We start from the raw sequence: 27,338 nt of genomic DNA, 5'->3' as shown, positions 1-27,338 counted from the left end.
TTTATTTGACCCTGAAATGCTTAAATTTTTTAAACATTTAAATAAAACACATAAAAGACAATTGGAGGAAATAAGAAGGAAGTTGAAGGGTTTAAAGTTCAAACTGCATTTTAGAGTCAGAAAAGACTCAACAGGAAGTCAGCGGTGAGTTGCAGGTAAACAGCTGTTAAAACTTCTGTTTGTTCTGATATCATTTCCTGTCCCCAGGTGGCAGCTGTGTTCATGGATCAGCTGTTGTAGGTCAGCACACCGGCCTGCAGCAGGACCTCAGTCCTGCAATGGTTTTTTTTTTGTCTCAGAGGTGATTACAGGTGATTTTCAGCCTCATCCGGGTCAGTCACAGCAGTATCCGGATCGGTTTCGGCTGTATCCGGTTCAGTTTCAGCAGTACCCGGGTCAGTTTCAGCAGTATCCGGGTCAGTTTCAGCTGTATCTGGGTCAGTTTCAGCAGTACCCGGGTCAGTTTCAGCAGTACCCGGGTCAGTTTCAGCCGTATCTGGGTCAGTCTCGTTAGGGGTGGGCAAAAATATCGATATGTCAATATATCACAATACTTTGCTGGCTGATTCGATATGGATATTCAAGATTTGAATATGGATTTAAACATTTTTATTTCTGGCCTGTATCAGGGTCAGTCTCGGTTGTAGCCGGGCCCCTCTCAGGTGTTTAGCACAGTGACATTCGTTTGCGGTACTGCTCCACCAGCGGCACCAGGCACCTCGGGGGACCCGCCTGCAGCAGGAACGGGTGCTCCAACAGGTCAACGGCGCTGCTGCGCTGCAGCGTGTCACGAGTCAACATGCAGTCCAGGAAATCCTTCAAAACCGGAGACACCTGGACACAAACACAGGGATATAATTTAGTAGACTGATCAACTCAAATCAGAATTTTATAGATAAAGTTCTTACGGTAAAAACAGATTAGCTCGACCCCTCCACCCTCCTACTTTCCCTCCACCCGTGGATGCAAATACTGCACATGAGAGGTCACTAGGACAAAGTCTGTGTTTACTAAAGGAGGGTTGAGTGGATTGTCAAAGGGAGGAAACATGATTCTGGGGTTATTTTTATTTTCAGAAATTAGTATTTATTTAATTAGTCAACTTTTGTGTGGTAGATTTTTAGTTGTCCTTGTAGTATTTGATCATTTATTGGTAGTTTATTTTCCTCCAATGTCTTTTGGATTTTCCTGCCGTTTCTTTTACACTAGTAGACTGTAGTTTTGACTCTTTTTGTTTTTACTGTGTCAATGATCACAGGAAATCACAGGAAACAGGTCAAACTTGCAACACCTTCTGGCCTCAGATAGCGTTTCCTCATAACATCAACCGAGATCTCTGATTCCTCACAGAACAAACCGAGGTCTGGCGTACCCTCAGAGTCTGAACCCACTGTAGAGGACACACTGCAGTGGAGCAGTTTACGATAACATTTATTTTAGCATAAATATCACCAGATAAACAGCAGAAATCTGACTAAATCTTCCACTTCCAGATCTCATATCTGGTTGGATTCATGTAGTCTGAACACTCCAATCCATCCCAGAACCTCTCACCGTCTACTAGACCAGGACTGATGCTCCTGATGAGGAGCTTGTGCTACATTTAGTCACAATTGTGTCACTGAGGTTTTTCATCTTTAATTTGATATAGATGGAACTAAATGATTCCTTTCAAACAGAGGAGTTTATGTTTGTCTGCATCAGTGGCGTCTTCACGAGCTGTTGGACGATGACACAAACCTGGAAACCCAGACCTGTTCTGGGTGATGTGCTGAGATAACTGATGTGTTTAGCTGGGTTTCGGAAACAAATGAATAAACAAAACTACATTTGGATGCAATTAAAGACAGTAGGTCATCCAAGAGTGCGTTATAAAACTGAAAACGTCCAGGGAACGTCCGAGCCTAAAGAACCGGTCAGAAGAACCGGTCAGAAGATTTATGGGGGAATTATGGGGTTCTGGTCTGGAGACCTCGCCCTGTCTGTGTCAGTATGTGTGTCTGACCTTCTGGATTTTCCTGACGCTCGGTGCTGCCTCGTCCCGCAGCTTCTTCATGGCGTTCATGGGTGTTTCATTGAAATACGGGGGCTCTCCATCCACCATCTCCACCACCATTATCCCCAGAGACCACACGTCCACCTGGGGGACGCAGGGTGCTGTCAGAGACGAGTACCAGGACCGTCCACGTGTCCTCCACTTACACATGAACGTGTTTCAGCAGGTTTACAGCTCAACTGGACCTGAAATCACTTTCAACCTAGCAGAGGGTCGGAGACCAGGGAGTTTCTCACAGCAGCTGTCCTCCCTCACGGTTTTCATGGGCGTCTCTGTTTCCAATGGGGAGAGGGTTCGGAGGGTGGACACAGCTGAGGGACCAGTTCTGAACATGTTGGTCACATGATTGATGAGCTGCTGCTGCCCCCGGAGACTAATGGGACCAGTGATGAAGAACTCCCCACCATGTCTCCTCATCATGTCTCTCCATCACGTCTCCCTATCATGTCTCCCTATCAGGTCTCCCTATCATGTCTCTTAATCACATCTCCCCATCGTGTCTCCCTATTGTGTCTCTCATCACATCTCCCTATCATGTCTCCCTATTGTGTCTCCCCATCATGTCTCCCCATCATGTCTCCCTATCATGTCTCCCCACCTTGTCTCCTCATCATGTCTCCCCATCACATCTCCCCATCATGTCTCCATCACATCTCCCCATCATGTCTCCCCATCAGGTCTTCCCCATCATGTCTCCCTATCATGTCTCCCTATCATGTCTCCCCATCATGTCTCCCCATCATGTCTCCCCATCATGTCTCCCTATCATGTCTCCCTATCATGTCTCCCTATCATGTCTCCCCATCATGTCTCCCCATCATGTCTCCCTATCATGTCTCCCCACCTTGTCTCCTCCTCATGTCTCCCCACCGTGTCTCCTCATCATGTCTCCCCACCGTGTCTCCTCATCATGTCTCCCCATCATGTCTCCCCACCGTGTCTCCTCATCATGTCTCCCCATCACGTCTCCCCACCGTGTCTCCTCATCATGTCTCCCCATCATGTCTCCCCACCCACTGTGTCTCCTCATTACATCTCCCCATCACGTCTCCCCACCGTGTCCTCATCATGTCTCCTCATCATGTCTCTCCATCACGTCTCTCCATCACGCCCCCCCACCGTGTCTCCTCATACTGTCTCTCCATCATGTCTCCCCACCGTGTCTCCATCATGTCTCCCCATCATGTCTCCCCATCGTGTCTCCCCATCATGTCTCCCCACCGTGTCTCCCTATCATGTCTCCCTATCGTGTCTCTCCATCATTTCTCCCCACCATGTCTCTCCCTCATGTATCTCCCTCATGTCTCCCCACCGTGTCTCTCCCTCATGTCTCTCCATCATTTCTCCCCACCACTCTCTTTGTATCTTCCTCGTCTAAGTTTAGTCTTGAGTTCGTCACAGCTGTTCCTGTCCAGGTCCAGAACACACAGATGCAGAGGGTCCCTGCAGCCACCAGGGGGCCCCCAAGCTGCAGGACCAACTTCAATATCTTCATTTATTGCTTCCTAATAACATTAAGAACCTTAGTCAGGGGAACTTACAACTCAGATATGCAGCCTCTTAGAGAGTTAGAGTTTTTAAAGTGAGATGTCTTGATGTGCACTGATTGTTCGTCTATCAGTGTCCCATTCAACAGCCCCATTTACATCACCAGATTCCTGTGTTTTACCCCAAATTCAGAGTTTTTTTATCAGACCCGGTTACTTTCCCTGGATGAAGAACTTGTCAGAGTACATGTAAGGGGTGTTATTGTCTCTCTGGGCGCCTGAAGCCAAGTTCAGGCCAGGGGCAGGATCATCCAGAGGTACAATGTAACATGACGTCTCCGTTTGGTCGACCTCGCTGGCCTCGCCAACATCAGAAGAGCTGGCTGATACAGCGCTGGTGTAAATGCTGGATCAGATCCTGGATCAGATCCTGGACCAGATGCTGTATCAGATCCTGGACCAGATCCTGGATCAGATGCCTCTCTTGCTGTTGTGGTCGTTGACCACCAAGAACCATATAGCTTTGAGGATGAGGAGCTCACAGACTCATTGTTAGAATAATTGAACATAAAGTAAGTTCATATTTACTCCAATTGCCTTTACAACTTAAATGTGCAGAGTTTGCTCTGCAGACAGGAGGTGTCAGATGTCAGACAGCGGACTAAGTTATCAAGGAGGCATCTGTGCAAAACAAGAACTGCTCCCCCGGTTGAAGATATACCGGCTGTTTCAAGGTCAAGCACCAGCAGCATGTATCAAGTTGAAGATAAGGAGTTGTGTAAATGTGAATAGTTGCAGCTGCGTGGGTCCCAGTGGCCCCCACCAGTCCTCCTTTCAGATCTAGAAACACTTGTTTCCACATCCAGTTAGCAGCCTGTTTTATTGACTTCAACCATGCAGAGCGGAGCCTGCAGCACCACCTGCTGACCACACCTACACGTACCAGTGTATTAATTCCAAGTCTGACCAGAGTTACTTCAGAACGGATGCTTCACAAGTTAAAGTAAACCTTTCTGTCATTCTGTTGACCTGGGCATGCTCTGGTTCTCACCTCAGTACTGTACGGGGTTTTGGAGATCACCTCAGGAGCCATCCAATACGGCGTCCCAACCAGAGACTTCCTCTTTGGGACGTCTTTACTGATCTGAGCACAGAAACCAAAGTCTGACAGCTTGATCTGCAAAACAGAGAAGCAGCAGTGTTGGATTCTTGTAATCCACACCAGCAGACTCCTGTCAGACCCAGACCTGCAGGTCTGGATCCAGACCATGATCCAGACCAGACTGCAGGTGTTACGACTGCGTGTGTGTGTTACCCTGCCGTCCAGCGCGAGCAGGATGGAGTCGCTCTTGAGGTCTCGATGAATGACTCCCTGAGAGTGCAGGTAGGCCAGCGCCTGCAGGACACCTTCACACACGGTCGCCATCTGCTCCTCGTCCAACCTGAAGACCACAAACGCTGTAAAACCTGAAATAAATGATGGAGAGAACGTTGGTAACTGTCCGCTCACCTGGCCTCGCTGATGAGGTGCGTTAGAGCGCCGCCCTGCAGGTACTCCATGATGACCCACAGCTCCTCCTCCACCAGAGCACTGCGGAACATCTCCACCACGTTCGGGTGCTGGTAGTCCCTCATGATCACCACCTGGGACACAAAAGACAGGTGCTAGAGTCAATCACCTGGGTGTAGCAGGCTGCTGGGATAGATGAAGCTTTCTAGGCACAACATTCAAATCAATTCAACGATACTTTATCAATCTAACGAGAAACTGGTCAATAAAACATGATGATCAACCCAACCCAACAAAGACTCGATTTAAAAACAGGCTCATGTGTCTGTTCCAGACGTTTCCGTCAGTGCCCCACATGTCATAGATGTTCTTGTGGTTGCTAAGCAACACATCAACCAGGGGGCAGCGAAAGGTAAAATACTGACAAACATGTCAAACATGACGACTGAAGAGGAAGTTGTTTTACTTGCTCTTATTCTGAGTCAAACAGTACCGATGAGAAGAGGAACCGCAGGTCTGGATCCAGGTCCTAGTGGTCAGAATAGGATCCGTAGGGCTGGATCCAGGTCCTTGACTAGGAGGTCGACAACCCTGGTCCTAGAGAGCAATAGTCCTGCATGTTTAGGTATTTCTCTGCTGCATCACAGCGTGATACAAGTAGCTGTGTCATGAACGGACTTGAGCGGACCGGGATTTGTACCTGACTGTGACGTTTAATTAGAATCAGGTGTGTTTATCCAGAGAGACATCGAAAACATGCAGGGCTGCAGCTCTTTAGGACCAGGGTTGTCGACCCCTGTCCTAGAGGAAGAACAGGTCCGGATCCTGAGCCTGGTGGTCAGTAGAGGAATTTCAGGTCTGGATCCAGGTCCTACTGGAACTGAAAACACTAGTGGTCTCTGGAGGAACTAGTTTCAACACTTGGTGTTGACGAGTGATGTTTTTTTGTCCCTGATGGATTATCGTGTCATGAATCAGTCTCTGAAGGTAAAATCGACTAATGAAAAACAGTGACAGAGTTACCAAGAACCCGAACCCCCGACTGTACCTCATTAAAGAGCAGTTCTCTGCGCTGCTGCTTCCTCAGGTCCATCATCTTTACTGCCACCTGGCGGCCACTCTGCCTCTCACGGGCGATGCACACAACACCTGTGGAGCCCTCGCCTATCTTCACAAAGTTCTCCAGAGTCTTCCTTGGGTCGCCTGGGTCCACCACCATCTGCAGTGCTTCCTTGAACTGCTCATGTGTCACCTTCTGCGGACCTCCATCAGGTCTGGTCTGAGGGGCGGAGGACTGGGGCAGAGCCGGGGAGCTGGTGGGGGAGGGCCGTGACATGGCGGGGCTGACCCGAGGTGTGGGAGGTGCAGTTCTTTTATGAACACTGACGTTGGGGGAGGAGCCATGTGAGGGTGGAGGTAACACTCTACCTGTGATGACGGGACTGCTGGAGCTGTTGGGTGGGGGCAGCTGAGGGTGAAAGAGAAAAGGTGCTGTTAAACTTTGTGCAAACATAATACATAATTAAAGCTGCAAGCAGCTATGAACGGGCCCTCGCACTCAAGGCCACCGCCCCCCATAAGCATTACAGAAATGACACCACCCACGACTTCCTATGTTAAACCATTCAAAAGTTATAGCAGAAAAAAGGTACAACCAATCAGAAGAATGGGCGGGGCTAATTCAGGCCAATGAAAGTCAAGGACTCCATACAGAATCTGATGACACCACCCACGACTCTCTATGTCAAACCATTCAAAAGTTATAGTAGAAAATCGGGAAAACCAATCAGAAGAAGGGGCGGGGTTAATTCAGGCCAATGAAAGTCAAGGACTCCATACAGAATCTGATGACACCACCCACGACTGTCTATGTTAAACCATTCAAAAGTTATAGTAGAAAATCGGGACAACCAATCAGAAGAAGGGGCGGGGCTAATTCAGGCCAATGAAGCTCAAGGACTCAATACCGATTCAGGTGACATCACCCACAACTCTCTATGTCAAAACATTCAAAATTTATGGCAGGAAATATGGACAACCAATCAGAAGAAGGGGCGGGGCTAATTTTCACCAATTATGGTCAAGGACTCAATATCGAGTCCCATGACACAACCCACAACTCTCTATGTCAAACCATTCAAAAGTTATGGCAGAGAAAAGTATTCTAGGGGGCGCTGTTGAGCCGTTAGGCAACGCCCATTAATGCAAACCATGAAATATCAAATGTATCGCCAGGCCTGGCTTGCATGCAAAATTTGGTGACTATCAAATATGGACCAATCAGTTGAAGGGGGGGCGCGCCTTTTGGCGTCTAGCGTCGCCACGGTAACGCTTTTGAAAGAGAAAAGTAATGCGTGGTGTCGCAGGATGGAGACGCACATTTTGATGTATAACACACCTGGGTGCACGTTACGGTTCGGGCCGAATTAACTGCCGAAGGAATGGCATAAATTTCGCCAAAATGACACGATTAATTCAAAATGGCCGACATCCTGTTCGGTTTCGGCCATGGCACCAAGAGACTTTTCTTTAAGTTGGGCCATGATACAGGTGTGTACCGATTTTCGTGCATGTACATCTAACCGTATTGTGGGGCTTGAGGCACAAAGTTTTCAAGGGGGCGCTGTTGAGCCATTTTACCACGCCCATTAATGCAAACCATTAAATATCAAATTTTTCGCCAGGTCTGGCTTGGGTGCAAAATTTGGTGACTTTTTGGGCACGTTTAGGGGGTCAAAAAGGCCTTCCTTTTGTCAGAAGAATATTAATAAAAATAAAAATTCCTGCAAATACAATAGGGCCTTCGCACTGAAGGTGCTCGGGCCCTAATAAATAATACATAAGAGTTAATAAATACATACTAATACTTAAATACGTAGAAAACCCATCTCACTGTTGTAGTTTTGGCTGGTTGTTAAAAGAAGATCCAGTGAGGGAACACTATCACACCATCACATGGTTAGAGCTGCTACACTGGGTGGCAGACGGCATGGTAGGGACCACAACCCACCCCCGGGTGGGATAGAGTGCCACCATCTCTGTTGGATGGATGTTTGGATGTGTGGAATCCAGAGAAAGGTTGGGGTGGTCATCGCTATGACAACCAGAGTCAACAGCCCTCCCAATGCATAGGACTTCTGGGGACTGCATGGTGGAGTCAGGAAGGAGAAATGTTCTCCTCACTCACTCCCCCTCTTCATCGATTCCCCTCACTGAGTGAGAGGTATTCAAACTTAAACACAGCTCCATCAAACCTACAGTACTCCAAGCCATAGCTCAAACGGCTATGCCGGTGCTCACAAGCAGGATAAATTCTTAACTCGGACACATTTCCACCAGCCTTCGATCACGCCGAAGGAGAGTAACACCTGTCTTGACACCTGACAGGTCTTTGCTGAAGAACCTTCCATAAACTGATAGCTGAGCATTGTCAGACACATCAGTGGACTCGTCTCCAGCTAAGCCTGCACACGAGTCCTGATGGATAGCTTCATCCAGCTGGGTTAGCATCCTGTGGCTAAGATTTCTGCTTTCTCTGTGGTCGATGACGACCACATAGGTACTTGCCTAATTTTGTCAGAGCTCTTCTTTTTGTTTTCCCTCAAGTGAGGTCTGCTACTGCACTCATGCACTCCTTGACATCCCCCCACCCCCCCCCCCCCCCCCCCCCCCCCATCAGTAAATGGCTTTTTGTGTCGACTCAAAATCCAAGCTGGGGGAACATTCATTAGCACGTTGTCGGGCAGTGAATGAACGGGTGAGGATCCTGGTTGATTGCTCATGTTGGGATCTGAGAATGCTTATTTTCTGACCTCAGTTCAGACTTCAGTGGATATGTTTGATGAGAAACTTTGTGTTTTGTCTCATAGTGGCGTTTCACATTGGCACTTTTAATGAGCACCACGGTCTCTGAACATATGAGACACTGGTTTTGTGTCCCAGTGGGAAGACTGAACAAGGATGAATCTGTCCATCCCGGGTCAAAGCTCTATTTTCACTGTTTCACTTTTCTCTTCTTAGAGAGCGCCATTGCTTTTCTCTGTCTTTCTCTGTTCCTCCCGTTCACTCGTCTCTGTCTTTCTTCTTGTCTCCCGCTCACTTGTCTCTCTGTCTTTCTTCTTGTCTCCCGCTTACTTGTCTCTCCATGTCCTCTCCCTCTATTGCTGACTTCCCTTTCCACCTGTTACGTTTCTCTCATCTCTGTAGAGTCAAGCTGTTTACAGAGATTTGATTGGCTGAACAGCATCACGTGGGTACAATCCTTCAGTAATTTATAGATCATAGGTCTGGGTCCGCGTAGGACGGCGTCTGGGTCCGGACCAGAACCGCGGTCCACCTGTTAGTGACATCTGCTTTAAAGGGTTATGTGGCTCAACACCTTCAACTTCTAAGTCTAGGAGGTCCTAGTTATCCCTGGCCATCATTCGCTCAGCCTCGATATCAACATAAATGTTGTTTTCTCTCTAAAACATTCAATAAATAAGACTGTACCTGACTCAATATACAGCTCAACTCCTCGTCCAGGTCATAAGACGTCTTTCCAGGTTATGCTATCAAACCACTACAAAAGGTCCATGAAGGGAGAAAAAATAAATTTTGTGTCCTGAGGATGCCCTAGATTCCCAAAACACAGCTTTAGTTTTTAGTCAGCCACGCACCTGCTGTTTATCATAGCAAATGCCTGTTTTTCTGTGAGAAAGAGCCTGGTTCGCACGGGATTTTGGTCCCGTGGGAGCCGAAACTTGTTTTGAGAGCTTGCGGATGGGGGGGCGAATAGGCCTTCCCCCCCCTCCGCAAGGTGCTGAGGGAAAGGTATAAAGACGCGGTAGCCGGAAGTAGATTTTAGAGTCTGCCGTGGGTTAGTGGAGAACGCTCAGCGCAGGTTTTTTTTCCTTGGCTTACTCAAACCGGACTGCTGGCTCTCCAGTCCCTTTGTCGAGGTAAGATAGGCCTTAAAAACCTTTGTAGTTGTCTGTGATGAATATTGCTCAGCCACTTGCGGGGGGTAACCCGACACTTTATCCTAGCAAACGAGTAATCTTGTGTGTACTGCTGTTTTGCGGGGGGGTAACCCGACAAATTATTCTAGCAAACGAGTAATCTTGTGTGTACTGCTGTTTTGCGGGGGGTGACTTGGCCCGTTATCCTAGCAAACGGGTAGTTTTGTGGATGTCTTCTATGTAAATGCTTGCTTTTTGCTAATAAATGTATTCATATCTCATAGCAAAGAAGAGGTGTGTGTGTGTGTGATTCATTTTGGTACAGCCGACCACTCCTAGAACCTAATTGAGATTTCTCCCAAAACAGTCCAGAATGCAGGGGTGCGTCTGGTCTTTAACCAACTCGCGTCACACCTCTGTTCACTGATCTCCACTGGCTACCTGTGGCTGCTCCAATTAAACTAGTCTCTGTCCCTGGTCTACAAGGTGGTCTCGGGGTCCACACCTGCCTATATGAACTGGAGCGTAAAGGTTTATCCGCCTTCAGGAGCACTGCGCTCTTCACAAGGACACAGACAGGCCTTGTCCTGTCCTCACACAAGGAGGTCTTGGTCCAGACGGTTCTCCACGTGGTCCCTCAGTGGAGACGAGAGCAGTCATCCCCCTCTACGTTCATGATGGTATCGTCCTCTTCCAAGAACTGTCATGAATTGCTCTCTTTAACTTCCTGAACTGCACTTGAGTGCCGTCATAGCTGAACTTATCTGAATGTTTACTTAACTTGACTTTTTGATCTATGATGTTACTTAACTGTAAGTCACTTTAAAATCAAATCAAATCAAATCAACAAAGGCCAAAAGGTACCCAAAGTGCTTTACATGAAAGTCCCAGAACAATAAGCTATAAAAGGGATCATTAAAACCAATGCATAAAAATGGTTAATAATACAGTATGTAAAATGGCACATCATATTATATTGTTTTATAAATTAATTTCTGAGACATCTGAACGAATGTGGAACAAAAAACGTTTTATACAACAAAATAAATCAATCAAAAGAATTCCTGAATGCATTCACAATGATACCAAAAAGTATTTATAAACCCCATTAAAACCTTTTCTGTCGATTATTTCATATGTCAGGCTTTAGAGGGATAAAAATAGTTTGAATGATTTCGGCGTCATTACACTAGTTAAACTCACAGTAAAGTCTCACCTTGAGGTCGTAGGACGAGTGTGGCCTTCCTGAGGACGACAGCAGGTCGGGCAGGTGACTAGGACCTGTGCCTGTCCTCAGGTGAGCCCTGCTGCTCTCTGTCGTCTGCAGGTTGTAGAGACAGGAAGTTGGCCTCTTTCTTTGCCCTGCTGCCTCACTGTGGGTGAACTGTCTCCCTGGGTCACCTGGTCTCTGAGGTTCTGTGGGCGTGGGCTCAGACGGAGAGTTCACCTGGCACGTGGACTTGGCTTTTGGCAGGGCTCCGTTCAGTTTGGGGCTGCCGCTCTCGCTGCGCACCTGTCGAATCCGGTCCTGCCAGTAGGTTGAGCGCCCGCCGTCCTTCGTGCTGTTGCTGCGACCACCAATCTCTTCGTACTGGTAGTGCTCTACCTCTGGCAGCTCTCCCAGACGACCCATTGACCGTGCCCGTCTCCGTGCTGACGGGCTGCCACGGCGCAGGGAGTTGGAGCTGGTGGCAGACAGACGGCTCATCTCAGAGATCACATGACTGATATAGTCACCGTGACCGATGAAGCTGCCACGAACGATATTCTGCAGACACAAACGTTACACGTTTCCCACCACAACTCTTCCAGAATGATAGCTATCACAAGGGATTTAAATCTGATCTCTGACCTTCTTGGGCCCAAGGTTAACATCTGTGATCCTGGACGGGTCCACCAGGGGGCGTGGCCTCTTCAGCGTTTCAATCAGGCTTTGCCACTGCGGCGGCAAACCCACGTACTGTCCCGTGACAACGTCAAACGATGTGTGGACCCGGTGCTGGAAGTCCTTCGGTGCCGAGATCTCCAGCTGCCGCTTCTTTTTCTTGCGGCGGAACATCGCCACGGCAACTCAGCAGCGGCAGCTGGGCAATGAGGCCTGAAGGAAATAATAAAAAAAGCTTTGATCGGCAGATGATCAGAGATGGTGCAGACGCAGCGATAGTCGGAGGAAAGAACCGCGTCCTCCCTGACAAACACAAACCAATCAAACATCCCGGGCAGTAGTTACTGTAGCTACGTGTGGAACTGAGCATTTTCAGAGGTTGTTGATGACAAATGTCGACAAACAAAGAAAAACTTTTTCTACATTTAGTCACACTTCTAAGTATTTGGGCCACATCATCACTGATGATGATTTTGTGATGATGAGGATATGTATAGGCAACGGCGTGTTTTATATACACAAGCAAATGTGCTGAAACGTACATTTTCCTGGTGTTCTGATGAAGTTAAAGTTAATCTCTTCAGAGCATACTGTACCCCACTCTACACTGCCCCCTTGTGGGTTAAGTTAAAAAAGGCAAGCATCCGCAAACTGCAGGTTGCCTATAATGATTGCCTACGTATTTTGATGGGAAAACCCAGGTGGTGTAGTGCGAGTGAGTTATTCTGTCAAATGCGTATACACTTTTCATGCTCTGTTGAGAAAATTGATGTATAGATTCATTTGTCGACTGAATGACACACAAAACTCTGTTTTAATGCTGTTGACCAATCCTGGACTGAGTGCTGTGAGATATCAATCAGCAATGTGGAAACACTGGCATGACTGTCTTTTTTTAATTTTTATGTGTGTTTGTCTTTTTTAAATGGACCCTGAGTCTATTAATAAAGTATATCTATATCACACCTGTGTCATTGAGGTTTTTCAAACTATAAAACTGCTTTTATTTGACATAAATGTCATTAAATGAACAGAGCAGTTTAGGGTTTATTTGTATCAGTGAGCTCTTCAGGACGTTCTAGCGATGATGGACACCTTTATGGATCAGAGTCACAAAGACGTAATTTCAGGCACGAGCCAATCAGAACGTGAATGTTCAGTGGGTAAACCATCAGAAACTGTCTGATTGACCAAAATGGCTTGGATTTGTCTCAGTCTTGTGACTCCATGATCCTAGAGTTTTCCACTGGAATTTGTTTTTTGATGGTGAAACACCAAGGATAAGACTGAATTCAGAAATGGACTGTAGGAGGTAAAATAGTTTTTTGTTAATATAGTACTGCTAGTTCACGCTGCGGTCCTCAAGTCTGATGGGGAGCGTTTCAAAGGCACTGCACTTCCGTCTACTTGTTTAAAGACGTTTATCTCACCATGTACCACTGGTATTTGTACTACTGATCGCAGGTACCAGAGGTACTTGTACTACTGATTCCAGGTACCAGAGGTACTTGTACTACTGATTCCAGGTATCAGAGGTACTTGTACTACTGATTCCAGGTATCAGAGGTACTTGTACTACTGATTCCAGGTATCAGAGGTACTTGTACTACTGATTCCAGGTATCAGAGGTACTTGTACTACTGATTCCAGGTATCAGAGGTACTTGTACTACTGATTCCAGGTATCCAGAGAAATATCCAGAGATATTTAAAATTATTTTTGGATTTTACTTTACTTTACAGTTTTACTTTGGATTAAACTGTCAACTGAATGTCCAGAAGATCAACAAGGACGTCTACATTTGTTCTATGATAAATCAACGCAGTGTTAGATAGTAAAGTTATAACTTTAAGTATAGTATTAGGCAGAAAATAGTGGATCAGAAGTCCAGATTGAACTAATTTTTTTATTTATTTATTTTTTCTACCTTGTCTGCACACATATTAATGATTGATACCACGACGGTAGAAACCAAAGGTATATATATGTGCATTATTACTATATTTAATATATATACATATATATACGCATACATATGCATACACATACATAAATATACACGTACAAACCCAGTTATTTTTTTTTTGGGGGGGGGGGAATTGAACTAATTAAAGTAAATTAATTAAATCTTCCCAGGCGGTACATGAACCCTGTTGATCCTGGATGTTGTCATCTGTAACCATGACGACAGAGAAAGCTTCTGTAAACCCTCACCTCCAGTTTTACCTTACTACCAACTAGATTTATTTTTAGATTTTCTACGTTTCCCTCCAGGACGTATTTAAGTCCATTTGAATGTTCCTCCATGAAAGATGGTCCTAGCCTGAAACATCTGGACATCTTGGACATAAGTTTTCACGGTTGTAAAACTGTTGCTGAAAGACTGATGAGTTTGCAATGGTAACAAAGGGGGCGGGGCTAACATCATGATGATTGGTGTCACATAAAATGAGCTTCGACTTCTTATCTTATCTCCTCTGCGTGTGTGATTACTCTTAAAACCCTGGGAGTTGTTTACCCACAGATCCACAGGTTCATGGAGGCAGCGTCCCTGTGGGCTTTACACCGTTGTGATGACAGCGTGTAGCAGCTGCTTGTGGCGGTTTTCTGATGTGTTTTCGTCTCTTTATGATGCCTTCGTAAGAAGATAGTTCACAATAAGATCACTAAAGTGAATGGTGTTTTAGCTGGAGCCAGCAGAAGGATCTCAGAACAGGACTGATGTGTTCTCGCCTCCAGATGTTTGTCAGTATTCTTCTGAATGAGCTCTATATGTCTGATGCTCTTATTAATAATAATAATGACTTGGATTTATATAGCGCCCTTCAAGGTACCCAGAGCGCTTTACAGAAATCATTATTCATTCATACACATTCTCACCAGTGGTGGTAAGCTACGTTTGTAGCCACAGCTGCCCTGGGGCAGACTGACAGAAGCGTGGCTGCCATATCGCGCCAAACGGCCCCTCCGACCACCACCAAACATTCATACACATTCAAACACATTCACACGGGGCAAGGTGGGCAAGGTGTCTTGCCCAAGGACGCTACGACAGCAAACTGGGACAGAGCGGGATTCGAACTGCTGACCTTCCGATCATTGGACGACCCACTCTACCACCTCAGCTACTGTCACCCGTAAGAAGAGAGGCCAGTAGAGGCCAGTAAGAAATGCATTATGGTTATTATTATTATCATGATTATCATGATATCATGATCAGTATCATATCCTGGATAATCACTCCATTGGCTCCCCGTAAAATGCGGAATCCAATTCAAAATGTTATTACTTGCGTATAAAGATCAAAGCGGCTTAGCTCCAAAATATTAGTTAGTACCTTATGTTCCTAACAGAGCTCTCCGTTCTCACAAACTACAAGAACAATGGAGAACAGTGATGGTTATGACATACTTATAATTAATAACTGAGAAAGGAAAGAGAAAAAGGGGTGATGGGCCCCGCTCAGTGGATCATGTTGGAGTCCCCCTGCAGCGTAGCTCTATAGCAGCATATCTAGGATGAAGCTCTGTTTCAGACCAGTTGCTCTAGTCTGGTCCTGCAGCTGCAGCTATGACTACTGGCCCTAACACACTAGAGTTTACTAACTAGAGGTTTACTAAACATTAACTAGAGGTTTACTGAACACTAACTAGAGGTTAACTAAACAGAAAAGTTTTAAGTTTAGTTTTAAAGGTGGAGGTGGTGTCAGCCTCCTTAACCCAGATTGTAAGTTGGTTCCATAGTAATGGTGCCTGATAGCAGAACGCCCGCCCTCCAAATCTACATTTAGATACTCTAGGAACTACGAGTAAACCTGCACTCTGAGAACGGAGAGCTCTGCCAGGAACATAAGGCACTATCAGGTCTTGGAGAAATCAGGAGTTTGGACGTTTTAAAATCCTTTTATTTGTTTTTAAATAGACTGTTGTGGGCTTTATACGCAAGTAATAAAATGTTGAATTGGATTGGAGTTTTACGGGGACCAATGGAGTGAGGCTAACACTGGAAAGACGTGGTCTCTTTTCAGCACTCGTGCCACTGCATTTTGGATCTGCTGGAGGATATTCAGAGAATGACTTGGACATCCTGCTAATAACACATTACAGTAATCTAGTCTAGAAGATACAAATGCATGAATTAGTTTTTCTGCATCACTCTGCGAGAGGATTTTCCTAATCTTTGAGGTATTACAGAGATGGAACAAAGCTATTTTACAAACCTGATTAATATACGGTTTAAACGACAACGAAAACAACACCAAGGTTTCTCACAGTTGCACTGGAAGCCATTGCAACACCATCTAATCCCTTCCTAAAATGCTCTGGACCAAGAATAATAACCTCTGAATCTGAACCTCTGAAACCATCTGAATTTAGAAGCACAGAATTTCCTGATATCCAGTCATTGATGTCCCTAAGTCATGCCTGAAGTTTAGCTAACGGTCCTTTTTAAATAGAGCTGCGTATCATCAGCATAACAATGAAAGTGTATGCCGTGGTTCTGGATTATACTTCCCAATGACTGCATGTATAAACTGAACAAGATTGGCCCTAGCACTGAACCCTGCGGAACACCATAACAGACCCTCGACTGTTCTGAAGAAACCTCATGTACATGAACAAACTGGAACCTGTCAGATAGATATGATTAAAACCAACGTAGAGCTGTCCCTTTAATCCCAACAACATGCTCTAACCTGTGCAGTAAGATGCTGATCTACAGTGTCAAAAGCAGCACAGAGGTCCAGTAGAACCAATATGGACACTAATCCCTTATCTGAGGCCATAAGGAGGTCATTCGTGACTCGAACCAGTGCTGTCTCTGTGTTATGATGCATTCTGAACCCTGACTGAAAAACTTCAAACAAATCATTTCTATACAAATGGTTACATAACTGACTGCAACTACCTTTTCCAGAATTTTATATACAAATGGAGGGCTGGAATTAATATATTCATATATATTAAGCGTTTTGGTGCCATCTGTTATTATTATTATTTAGTCCACTTCATAAGCTACACCAAGACCTGAAAATCTGCCTGTTGTTCATCCTTTAAATGGGTCAAATGACAATAAAGAAGTTTGAGTGTGAAGGTAACAGAAGAGTGACAATGTGATAAAGACACAACCTGCTTCAACAAAGCTTAAACTTCCAGTCAACATCTGGACCTGCCAGTCAACATCTGGACCTGCTAGTCAACATCTGGACCTGCCAGTCAACATCTGGAGCAGCTCCTCATCTGGATGTGATACCCACCTGGATTTGGTTCCAATTTGGACCTGCTGGTCAACATCTGGGCCTGGTTCTCATTGAACAATGGTCCCGCTCTGAAGTTTAAAGTCCTCACAAGTTTTGAAACTCCAGCTGCTCCTCACAAAGACACACACGCACACAAGTCTCTCACCTGTGTATGTGTTAGTCTGCCGCCCTCAGGTGTTCCAGGTCCAAGTCCCGGTCCAGGTCCAGGCCCTGGTCCAGGTCCCGGTCCAGGTCAGGTCAATCTCCTTTGCCCTGGAGGGAAACAGAAGAGATGACGCTCCTCTTCATCACCCATAATCATCATCCTCCTCCGTCTGACCGGATCAGACCTCTCCACATCCTCCTCCACCCCCCAGAGCAAATAGGAGGGAGGAACAGTCCAGCTGTTGGTCATGTGATCATCTCTTAAACATCAGAGAGAGACAGAGTCCTCCCTCAGCTCTGATTGGCTGCAGCTTCACTCATGTGACTGACACCTGAAAACACCTGAACACACAGATGTTGAAATCACCATTTATAAAAGATATGTGCTTATTTTCATGTGTTTCTTTCCTCTTCCTCTCCTCTGCATACATTTCCTGGACTTCATGTCAGGTATGTGCAGACCGAGAAGAGAACCAAAAAGATCCACTTTGTTGTTCTCTTGAAAGAGTTTATTCACAATAAACCAGATTATCACCAATCATTGTCCTGTGTTGCTGGAGAGATATTCCAGCAGCTGGATCCTGTTACACAACCGCTTGGAGATTCAGTGATGTGACACCTGTGACCACCAGGTGGCAGCATTACTCTGCTTTGCCCCGCAAACAGTGACCATCCATCCATCCATCCATCCATCCATCCATCCATCCATCCATCCATCCATCCATCCATCCATCCATCCATCCATCCATCCATCCATCCATCCATCCATCCATCCATCCATCCATCCACAGACCAGCACAAACCACACAGACCCACACAGTATTAACCATAAATATATATGTAGACAGTTGTTAAATAAAAGCTTGTTTTTACTCATACTGCATGGCGTAATGTTGCAAATATTATATATATATATATATATATATATATATATATATATATATATATATATATATATATATATATATATATATATATATATATATATATATATATATATATATATATATATATAGTATATATAGTATATATAGTATATATAGTATTTTTAGATCTGAAAAAGGCTTTTGATACCATCAATCATGGCGTACTTGGTAAACTTTCCACATTTAATTTTTCATCAGGCACCATTAACTGGATAAAGTCATATTTAGCAAATAGGTCTCAGTTTGTTCGCATAAAGAATTATCAGTCCGAAACTATTTCCTTAGTGGCAGGTGTTCCCCAGGGATCCATTTTGGGTCCACTTTTATTTTCTTTATATGTGAATGATTTGCCAACTGTGTGCCCTAATTCAAACACCATAATGTATGCAGATGACACTGTCATTTTTATGCATGGTAGCAGCGCAGCCCAAGTCACTGATCGCTTAACCAACTCATGGCAATGCATCACAAAATGGTTAAAGCAAAACTGCCTTCAACTCAATGTCACTAAAACAGTTTGTATGTTTTTTAGTAAAACTAAAACTCACTCTCCAGAGCCCGATGTGGTTGTAGATGGGGAGCGACTATGTGTTGTCTCAGATTTTAAATACCTCGGGGTGGTCATTGATAGTAATCTTACATTTAAAGAACATATCAAAAAGGTTTCTAAGTGCATCAAATTTAATCTGGCAAACTTTAGACATGTTCGCAGTTGCATGTCAACCAAAGCTGCACTAATGTACATGCACTCAATGATCTTCTCCCATATAACATACTGCTTGACAACCTGGTCTCAAGCTAGTAACACTGCACTTAAACCACTACTTTATTTATATAAAAAACCATTAAGGTACTGGACAAGAAATCCAATGACTATCATGACTGCCATATTTTATTGAAATATAAGTTGTTACATCTGGAAAATGTCATCAAATACTCACACTTATGTCTAATGTATAAAATCATTCATGGACTTGCTCCTCCTGTACTGAACCAGTTTATAAAGGAGCAGCTAGAGGAGATTGTGTGGTCCAGTTTAGGAAAAGTGCTTTTAGCCAGTCTGCATTTTCAATCAGGGCTGCTCGTGAGTGGAACTTCATACCAAGTGAGATTAGAAACAAATCAAATTATTCTTCTTTTAAATTTTATTTAAAAAAGTGGTTAAAGCGACACTACGTAACTTTTCCACCTTAATATCATATTTCCAGAGTCATTGTGATGGAACATCAACTTCCAACAGGTTTAATGAAACCTCTGTCATGGTCTGCGGGGGTCTGTATCGCCTTCACTGGCACTATGTAACTTTGAGGAGCATGGTAGGAACCCTGCCACACTACAAATCGTTACGACTTTGACTGCTTTACGGCATACGTCACTTCCCCCTCCTTCCCGATTCGCAGTAGAGACGAAAATGGGCGGGGCGTGGAGCTCAGAGCTCCGCAGAAGCTGGTAACCCGTTGCTGCGTTGTGGCTGCAGCAGCTCCACACAACAGACGTGGGGAAAAGATCCTAATGGTTTAACTTTTCAACGGTTTCCTGCTCGGAGGCAGAACCACGCAGGCCAAGTATCTGATATAACAAAGTAAAAGAGTGAAAGAGTCGTCGGCTCGCTTTGGATCGCGGCTGTAACGACCAAACACCGGCTTCCACACAGTAAAGCCTGAATTATGGTTCTGCGTTAGATCGACGCAGACCTACGGCGTAGGGTACGTGGCGACACGCAACGTACGGTGCGTGTCGCCGCGTACCCTACGCCGTAGGTCTGCGTCGATTTAACGCAGAACCATAAACAGCCTTAAACCACAAACACTCACACAGACGGGCGTCGGATCAAAACACAGGTTTTATTCCCCACTTCGCCAGCTAAACGCAGTTGCTGGCCAGCTCTCTGCGGTGCAATTAACCCCAATCTTCAGATAAAACTAGTTTGTTGAGGAAAAAATATTAACTCTTATTTGTAGCTGCAGAGGAAACAAATAATCTCACGAGGAAAACAAAAATATTGCTCACGCCTCGGAGCTTCTTCAACATAATATAGCAGTCAAAAAAAAGAAAAGAAAAGTAAGAGGGATACAAAACATGTACTGTATGTTGTACTATTATACACATTTATTGAAACACATGGCTCTTCAGTAGGGATTAATTATTATTATAATAATAATAATTAATAATCATTATTTTCTCCATATACTGCTCCCGGGCTCCCTTGTTTAAGGTATCCCGGTAAATTCCAGTTCCTTTCCAGCAGTTTAACATCTTTTTTTTTGCGTTCCGTCTGTTCACTTGGTGAAACAGAAAAGCGTCCAGTCTCCTCTCATCAAAACAAATGCAGCGACGGGACAGGAGTTTTCCGGCAGTACGCGCTGGTGCTCATGGGAAACGTAGTGTTCTTTCTGGTAAAGCACTACCGCTTTTGTCCAAAAGATGCCGCCAAACTCAGAAAAGCTGAAAGTTACGTTGTGCTGCTTTAATTAGTGGCCAAGGCTGTCAACATTGAATTTTAGTGCGTAATTTTCCTGGCTTGCTGCCCTGCCTGTCGGTGTTTGTTTGATGTCACCTGTCATGTTGCCTATTAGTTTGTCTAGTTATAATGTTGCTTTTTGTGAATGGCTTTTTATTCTGTGTTTAGTGCTTTTGTCTTGTTTGGTTTTGGCCTGTTAGTGTGTTACTGTGTCTCGTGTTATTAATGTTGATGTTACTGTTGCTGCTTCATGTGGTTTCTGTTTTCGTTTGTAGCAATTGTCTGTTGTTGAGCTTATGTTAACCTGTGTGTGTATGTATTTTAGCTTAGTTTTTACCTTTTAGTCTTTGTTCTGATATAGCCTTTTTATTAGGAAATGTTTTATTGATTGTATCTATTTTTTCTTTTAGGTTGACTATTTTTACACCAGTCCAGGGACAGCGGACACCTACATCAGTCACAGTGAGCTATTCTAGCTTGGCAGCCTTATGCTAACCGGTGATACTAATTTACATGACTACAGTGGAGCTCCACTGGAAGAGGTGTTTGCTTAGTTAGTCCAGTTGTCCCTAACCAAGGCTTGACCCGCTGCTGTTATGGCCTCGCCATGCAGGCAACAGGCTGAGTGATGGCAAATCTCTGCTAGTCTCTGCTACATGTATTCCTCTTACTGTTTTATGCTGGGTGGTGATTTAACTTTAAAAGAAAATGCAATCTAAGTACTTAAATCCAGGTAGTTCTCTGTTGGGATGGTGATCTCTGAGCAGTTGCTGGAAGAAAAACCTGTTAACAGTCTGGAAACTTGCCGACTGGTTACCGGGACAACGCCGATCGTAAAAACTAGAACTGGTGTCAGATGCAGCCAGGTGGTGATTTCAGGGCGTGACTCAGTTAAATACCTGATAAGTCAAACACAACAAGACCAGACAGATCCGTCATGACTCCCCGTCTGACTGGGACAAGACTGAGACCAGACTCAAACCAGGATGGAAACAGGCTGGAACCAGAGTAAACCAACCATGAGATTTTTTATAGGTATAAAGGTATAAAGCATTGTATAATATGTTGTGCTGAGATTTTCACACTCACAGTTAACATTAAAACAAAAATTGCAAGTGAATCTCCAAATGTATTTTGGGTAAAATCGTTGGTCATCAACAGCCGTCTATCAACGTCATACGTCATCATCGATCACGTGTCAATAGAGCACAGTAATCCTACAGCCTAAACATGAGCGGGAGGGAAGAAAAAGAAAAAAGGGAGCAAGAAAAGGCCAAATTGCCCAAGCTAGACACATATTTTGTTGGCCCTAATCCTCCTCCTGTGGCAGATGAACCTGAGGTTGTTAGCAGCGATTCAGCCCCGGGGATGAATGACGAGAGGCTCCAGGCTGCAAAGGGCCGGTCATACGCCCCGCCCCCCGGCCCGGCTCTGATATGTTCCACTACTGCTGGGAACAAACTGAAACCAGGATGGAACCAGGCTGGAACCAGACTAAAAAATTGACTGGGACCAGACTGGGACCAAACTGAAACCAGGATGGAATTAGGCCGGAACCAGAATACAAACCAGACTGGGACCAATTGGGACCAGACTGAAACCAGGATGCAACAAGGCTGGAACCAGACTAAAATCCAGACTGGGACCAGACTGAAACCAGGGAGGAACCAGGATGTAACCAGAATAAAAACCAAACTGGGACCAAACTGAAACCAGGATGGAGTATGAACGTTTACATGAAGATCCCAAACTTGCCATCATGGATGACAATTAATTGTAGATTCTACTTTTTAGGTTTTAAAGCAGATACAATTTATTTATATAAAGTCCTTATTATGATAACTGACCAACCTGTTGGCCCCTCCCCTGTAACACCCTGGAAGGTCACAACAGATGTAAGGGAGTAAGGGAGGTGCAATGAGTGGTGTGATATTTGGCATTGTGGAAGGTGTATCTGGGCATGAAGGATGAAATCAGTCCATCCACAGAGACGAGACACGGTCCATCTGACAGCCATAGCAAATGCAGCAATGGTGATAGATGTAGACACCAGTGGGACAGGCTGGGCCACAAACTTTGTTACTTGACATGTGGGGTCGCTGTTGCTTAGCAACCTGGAAGAACTTTCTGAAAGCTGAAACCAGTCTCCCTCCAGCTGAAGATCCTCCTCCAGCATCACAAACTCTCAATTCCTCTACCGACCACCAGGGTCCTGATGAAACAGTGAGTTCATCTTCATTGACCTTTATGTTAAAATGTTCAACTTTAAAAGAGCATGAGGCTCCTTTTAAGAAATGAGACTCATTAGCGCCCACAAATAAAAAAAAAAGAGATATAAATTAAGAATAAAATAAATAAACAAATAAGATTAAGATAAGAAATAATTTAAAGAAATGTAAATAACAAGTTAATCAACATCTCATACTGGGCTAAAAGCCTGGCAGAAAAAGTCCTAAGAGATGATCTAAAAAGGCCAAAGAAGGAGAGGGTGATATTTACTCGTAACACATTCCACAGCGTCCTACCCCCCGAGCCTCCACAAGTCCTCGGTATGGCCAGAACCAGCCAGAACCAGCCGGTCCGCTGATCTGAGAGACGGAAGTGTAAATGCAGCAGCTCAGAGAGGTGGTAGCGGGGCGAGAACATGGGGAAATTTAAAAACAAATAAAAGAATTTTAAAACGTCCAAACTCCTGGTTTCTCCAAGACCTGATAGTACCTTATGTTCCTAACAGAGCTCTCTGCTCTCAGAGTGCAGGTTTACTCGTAGTTCCTAGAGTATCCAAATGTAGATTTGGAGGACGGCGTTCTGCTATCAGGAACCATTACTATGGAACCAACTTCCAATCTGGGTTAAGGAGGCTGACACCACCTCCACCTTTAAAACCAAACTTAAAACGTTTCTTTCTAGTAAAGCCTATAGTTAGTGTTTAGTAAACCTCTAGTTGGTGCTAGTAAACCTCTGAATTGGAAACTGAATTGAAGTAAACTGAACTGAAGCATGATGTCCTTTGTAGACCATCAGACATCTGTCTGACAGGTGAAGACTGACTGAAACTGGGTCATGTGACAGGAAATTATCTCAAACACAGCAGAACACAGAACCTGGTTGAGAAGCTATGGTGGACCTTCAGAGTCCTGTGGAGACGTGAAGGTCCAAGAACCTCAATGACTTGAAGCAACATTGGCCAGAAGAACTAAGTGACACTGACAACATCAGACAGGAAACATCTACTGAAACAACTTTTGTGTGAGTGGTTTGAAAATGTTCATACAGATACCATGCAGGTTCAGAACCAGACGACAGAACCAGGCGAGACAACCAGGTGACAGAATCAGACGGCAGAACCAGATGACAGCATGTTACCGGTGCTATTCTGAGAACCAGGAACCATGGTGAAAGATTTGTTTGCGGAGAAAAACCTGGAATCCCACAGCTGGAGATCAGCTTCCAACCAAACTGGAGCAACGTGGAGGTCAGACACCTCTCGGATCAGTTACACATTCACACCCAGATCAGCTTACTAGCACACACCTGCAGACAGGTGTAACACCAACACGCTGCCCTCAGTGCTCTCAAGCAAACAGGGTCTGCCAGGAAATCTGACAGGCTAAAGAACCGGCCGGTCCAACAGTTCCTGGTTCTGAGTCTGGTCCTGGTGTGGGTATGAGAGTTAAATCCTGATGTCAATGTCAATGTCAATTTTATTTATAAAGCACATTTAAAAACGACCGAGGTCGACCAAAGTGCTGTACAGCATACAACAAAATAAAACCATACCAAAAGAAAAACACTGTACGCACTGTAGAAACAATAAAACTGAGTCTAAGTCTTTCTCCGAGACCCCCCTCATCCCTAACGTTGTGTTTCCCAACCCTCGAGGGACACTGTCCTGCATGTTTTAGACATTTCTCTGCTCAAACACACCTGACTAATATCCGTCGGCTTGTCAACAAGGTCTACACAGGTCTGGTAAAGGGCCACTCCTGTGGGCCAGGTGTGATGGAGAGGAGACGTTCATGCATCATTACTGTACCGGATTAGCTATCATGATAAGTCATCCATCCATCCATCCATCCATCATCCATCCATCCATCCATCCATCCATCCATCCATCCATCATCCATCATCCATCCATCCATCCATCCATCCATCCATCCACCATCCATCCATCCATCCATCCATCCATCCACCATCCATCCATCCATCCATCCATCCATCCATCATCCATCATCCATCCATCCATCCATCCATCCATCCATCCATCCACCATCCATCCATCCATCCATCCATCCATCCATCCATCCTGGCCCTGCACCTTCTCAATCTTTCCCCGACCCTGCACCCCAACCTGGGACTTGCTGATTGGGCCGGAGCTTCGGGAGCTGCGTCTGGCCTGCGGTCCCCACCCCTGGTCATCCCGTTGCTGCTTCCACCTGCCTGCTGTGCTGTTGCCGTCCCCGACCCCCAGTCTGGCCCTCGGCAGGAGGGTCCCCCCTTAAGATCCAGGTCATGGTCCAGGTTTCTTCCCTCCTAAAGGGGAGTTTTTCTTGCCACTGTTTGGCTTAAGGTTTTTCTCCCACTAGGGGAGTTTTTACCTGCCATTGTTTATGTAATAACTGCTCTGGGGTCATGTTCTGGGTCTCTGGAATGCGTCTAGAGACATCTTTTGCTGTATTAGACGGTATATAAATAAAATTGAATTGAATTGAATTGAATTGAATTGAATTGAATTGAATCCATCCATCCATCCCTCCATCCATCCATCCATCCATCCATCCATCCATCCATCCATCCATCCATCCATCCATCCCTCTGCTCCTCCAAGGTCAGTCCACAGTCCAGACTTCTCTCTTCCAGAAAATCTTCACCAGCTTTTCCGAGCAAATACTAAGGCCTCCCCAGGCCAGCCCAGAGATATCGTCTCTCCAGCCTGCCCTGCGTCTTCCATGGGGCCTTCTCCCGTTGGACATGCCGAAACACACCCTGTGAGGGAGGTTGTCAATGATCTTTGTCATTTTCTAAAGTACCCTCCTTTGCACAATCAACTGAGATGGCGTAAGTGAGCTATTCTAGCTTAGCTTTTACTAACATATGATGCTTATAGGGCAGCTTAGTGGTTAGCACTGTTGCCTCACAGCAAGAAGGTTCCCGGTTCCACTTCCAGGCCCAGCAGGGTCTTTCTGTGTGGAGTTTGCATGTTCTCCCAGTGCTTGCGTGGGTTCACCTCCGGGTACTCCGGCTTCCTCCCACAGTCCAAAAACATGCATATTAGGTTAATTGGTGATTCTAAATTGCCCGTAGGTGTGAGTCTGGTTGTTTGTCTGTCTGTGTATGTGGCCCTGCGATGGACTGGCGACCTGTCCAGGGTGAACCCCTGCCTCTCACCTGAAATGAGCTGGGATGGGCTCCAGCAGCCCCCCGTGACCCTGCAAAGGTTAAAGCGGGTATAGAAAATGGATGGATGATGCTTATAAATATTATTAACAGTATGACATTCGTCCACATTAAATCTGTCCAAACATTGTGATTTCAACTACTAAACATTTGAAACAAGTGGATCTGAAACCTCTGCCAAGCAGCACCAGAACCTTCACTTCATTGCAGCCTCTGGGTCCACTGAGCTCCTCAGCGCCCCCTGCTGGTAGAGGTCCTGGTAGAGTCCAGAACTGAAATGGTTCAGGTCAACCGTCTGTGCTGCAGGACCCGACCGGTCCAGCTGCTGCCGGTGGTGACAGAGACCACCACCTTCTGCCCAGGTGGGCTTCATCCTCAGACCCTTCCGCTGTTAGTCAACATGTTCATGGACCGTGGGAAGAAGCTGGAGAACCCCGGGGGGAACAAGCAAGCGCCACACAGAAAGACTCCCGCTGCCCCAGGAGTCGAACCAGGAACCTTGTTGCTCTGAGGCAACAGTGCTAACCACTGAACCACATGCTACATTGTGACATTAACGGCACAATAACCCCACAAACCAGATGCTGAACCGGTCTTCAGAAACCTCTGGATGACCTCACTGAGGGTGCGTCAGGATTGGTGGACGAGGTGAGAAAGGAAAAGCAGCTGGAGGACGATGTGGAGGACTGAGTGAGGTGGAAGGCAGAAATGCACCAGAAGAAGAAGAATAAGAAGAAGAAGAAGAAGAAGAACTTGGAGGGAAACCTAAGAGTTCTATGGAGAACAGCATTTTTTAGAGAAAATGAGTCACATGAAGTTTCTTATTGATCAGTAGACCCTGGTTCTTTAGAGAACGGATGAACAGGAAGGTTGTAGTTTAAAGTTGCTTACCTGGTACAGGTGAGGCAAGTGCTGCTGGAGCTGAAAGGTGAGTCCAGGAGAGTCCAGGAGAGCCCAGGGGAGCTGGTCCCCTCACTCGTTCTCCTCCGACTTCTTCTCTCAGCTCCTCTCTTTCGTCCCACTGTCTGCCTCTCTCCTCTTCTACACCAGTCATCCCTGTTTCACCTGGTTCCAGGTGGAGGGAGGCGGAGCTAGTCTTGACTACATATTTCAAATTCAAACCAGCTTTATCGACACAGACGGAGAAAAGGAGCCAGAGCTGCACATCGGAGTAGAAAGTGAAGAATTCCTGGATTTCTGGAGGGAGTTTGGTGTGAGACCTCAGCTCAGCTGTCCAGACTCCAACACCTTCACCTCTACATGTCCAAAACA

General features: G+C 45.5%; 1 protein-coding gene across 4 annotated transcripts; it reads right to left on the bottom strand.

Annotated features, from left to right (window-relative positions):
• LOC133418393 (serine/threonine-protein kinase PAK 6-like) lies at positions 1-27,338 on the bottom strand. Of its 4 annotated transcripts, none has more exons than XM_061707036.1 (10): positions 26,958-27,338; positions 17,284-17,390; positions 11,846-12,091; positions 11,210-11,761; positions 6,102-6,521; positions 5,054-5,187; positions 4,859-4,985; positions 4,595-4,720; positions 2,006-2,140; positions 1-834 (listed from the first exon to the last, which is right to left on the bottom strand). In XM_061707036.1, exons 3-10 carry the CDS (start codon positions 12,050-12,052, stop codon positions 667-669), a joined length of 1,869 nt encoding a protein of 622 aa, XP_061563020.1. In that variant the 5' UTR covers positions 12,053-12,091; positions 17,284-17,390; positions 26,958-27,338; the 3' UTR covers positions 1-666. The 4 variants fall into 4 exon arrangements, with proteins under 4 accessions (XP_061563020.1, XP_061563022.1, XP_061563021.1 ...); XM_061707038.1 differs by having other exon boundaries at positions 11,846-12,094; positions 17,285-17,390; XM_061707037.1 differs by lacking the exon at positions 26,958-27,338 and having other exon boundaries at positions 17,284-17,448.

This window comes from Cololabis saira, chromosome 18, assembly GCF_033807715.1.
Source record: "Cololabis saira isolate AMF1-May2022 chromosome 18, fColSai1.1, whole genome shotgun sequence".
Taxonomy (NCBI): domain Eukaryota; kingdom Metazoa; phylum Chordata; class Actinopteri; order Beloniformes; family Belonidae; genus Cololabis; species Cololabis saira.
Note: the sequence above shows the minus strand (reverse complement) of the source record. Positions and strands in the feature narration are given on the sequence as shown.

Bases quoted from the DNA above. Each gene is read 5' to 3' on its own strand.
- LOC133418393 (XM_061707036.1), bottom strand. From the start codon at position 12,052: ATGTTCCGCCGCAAGAAAAAGAAGCGGCAGCTGGAGATCTCGGCACCG. The intron at 11,762-11,845 runs GTCAGAGATCAG...TTGTGTCTGCAG, and splicing joins TTAACCTTGGGCCCAAGAAG to AATATCGTTCGTGGCAGCTT. The intron at 835-2,005 runs GTCAGACACACA...GTTTGTGTCCAG, and splicing joins GCGTCAGGAAAATCCAGAAG to GTGTCTCCGGTTTTGAAGGA.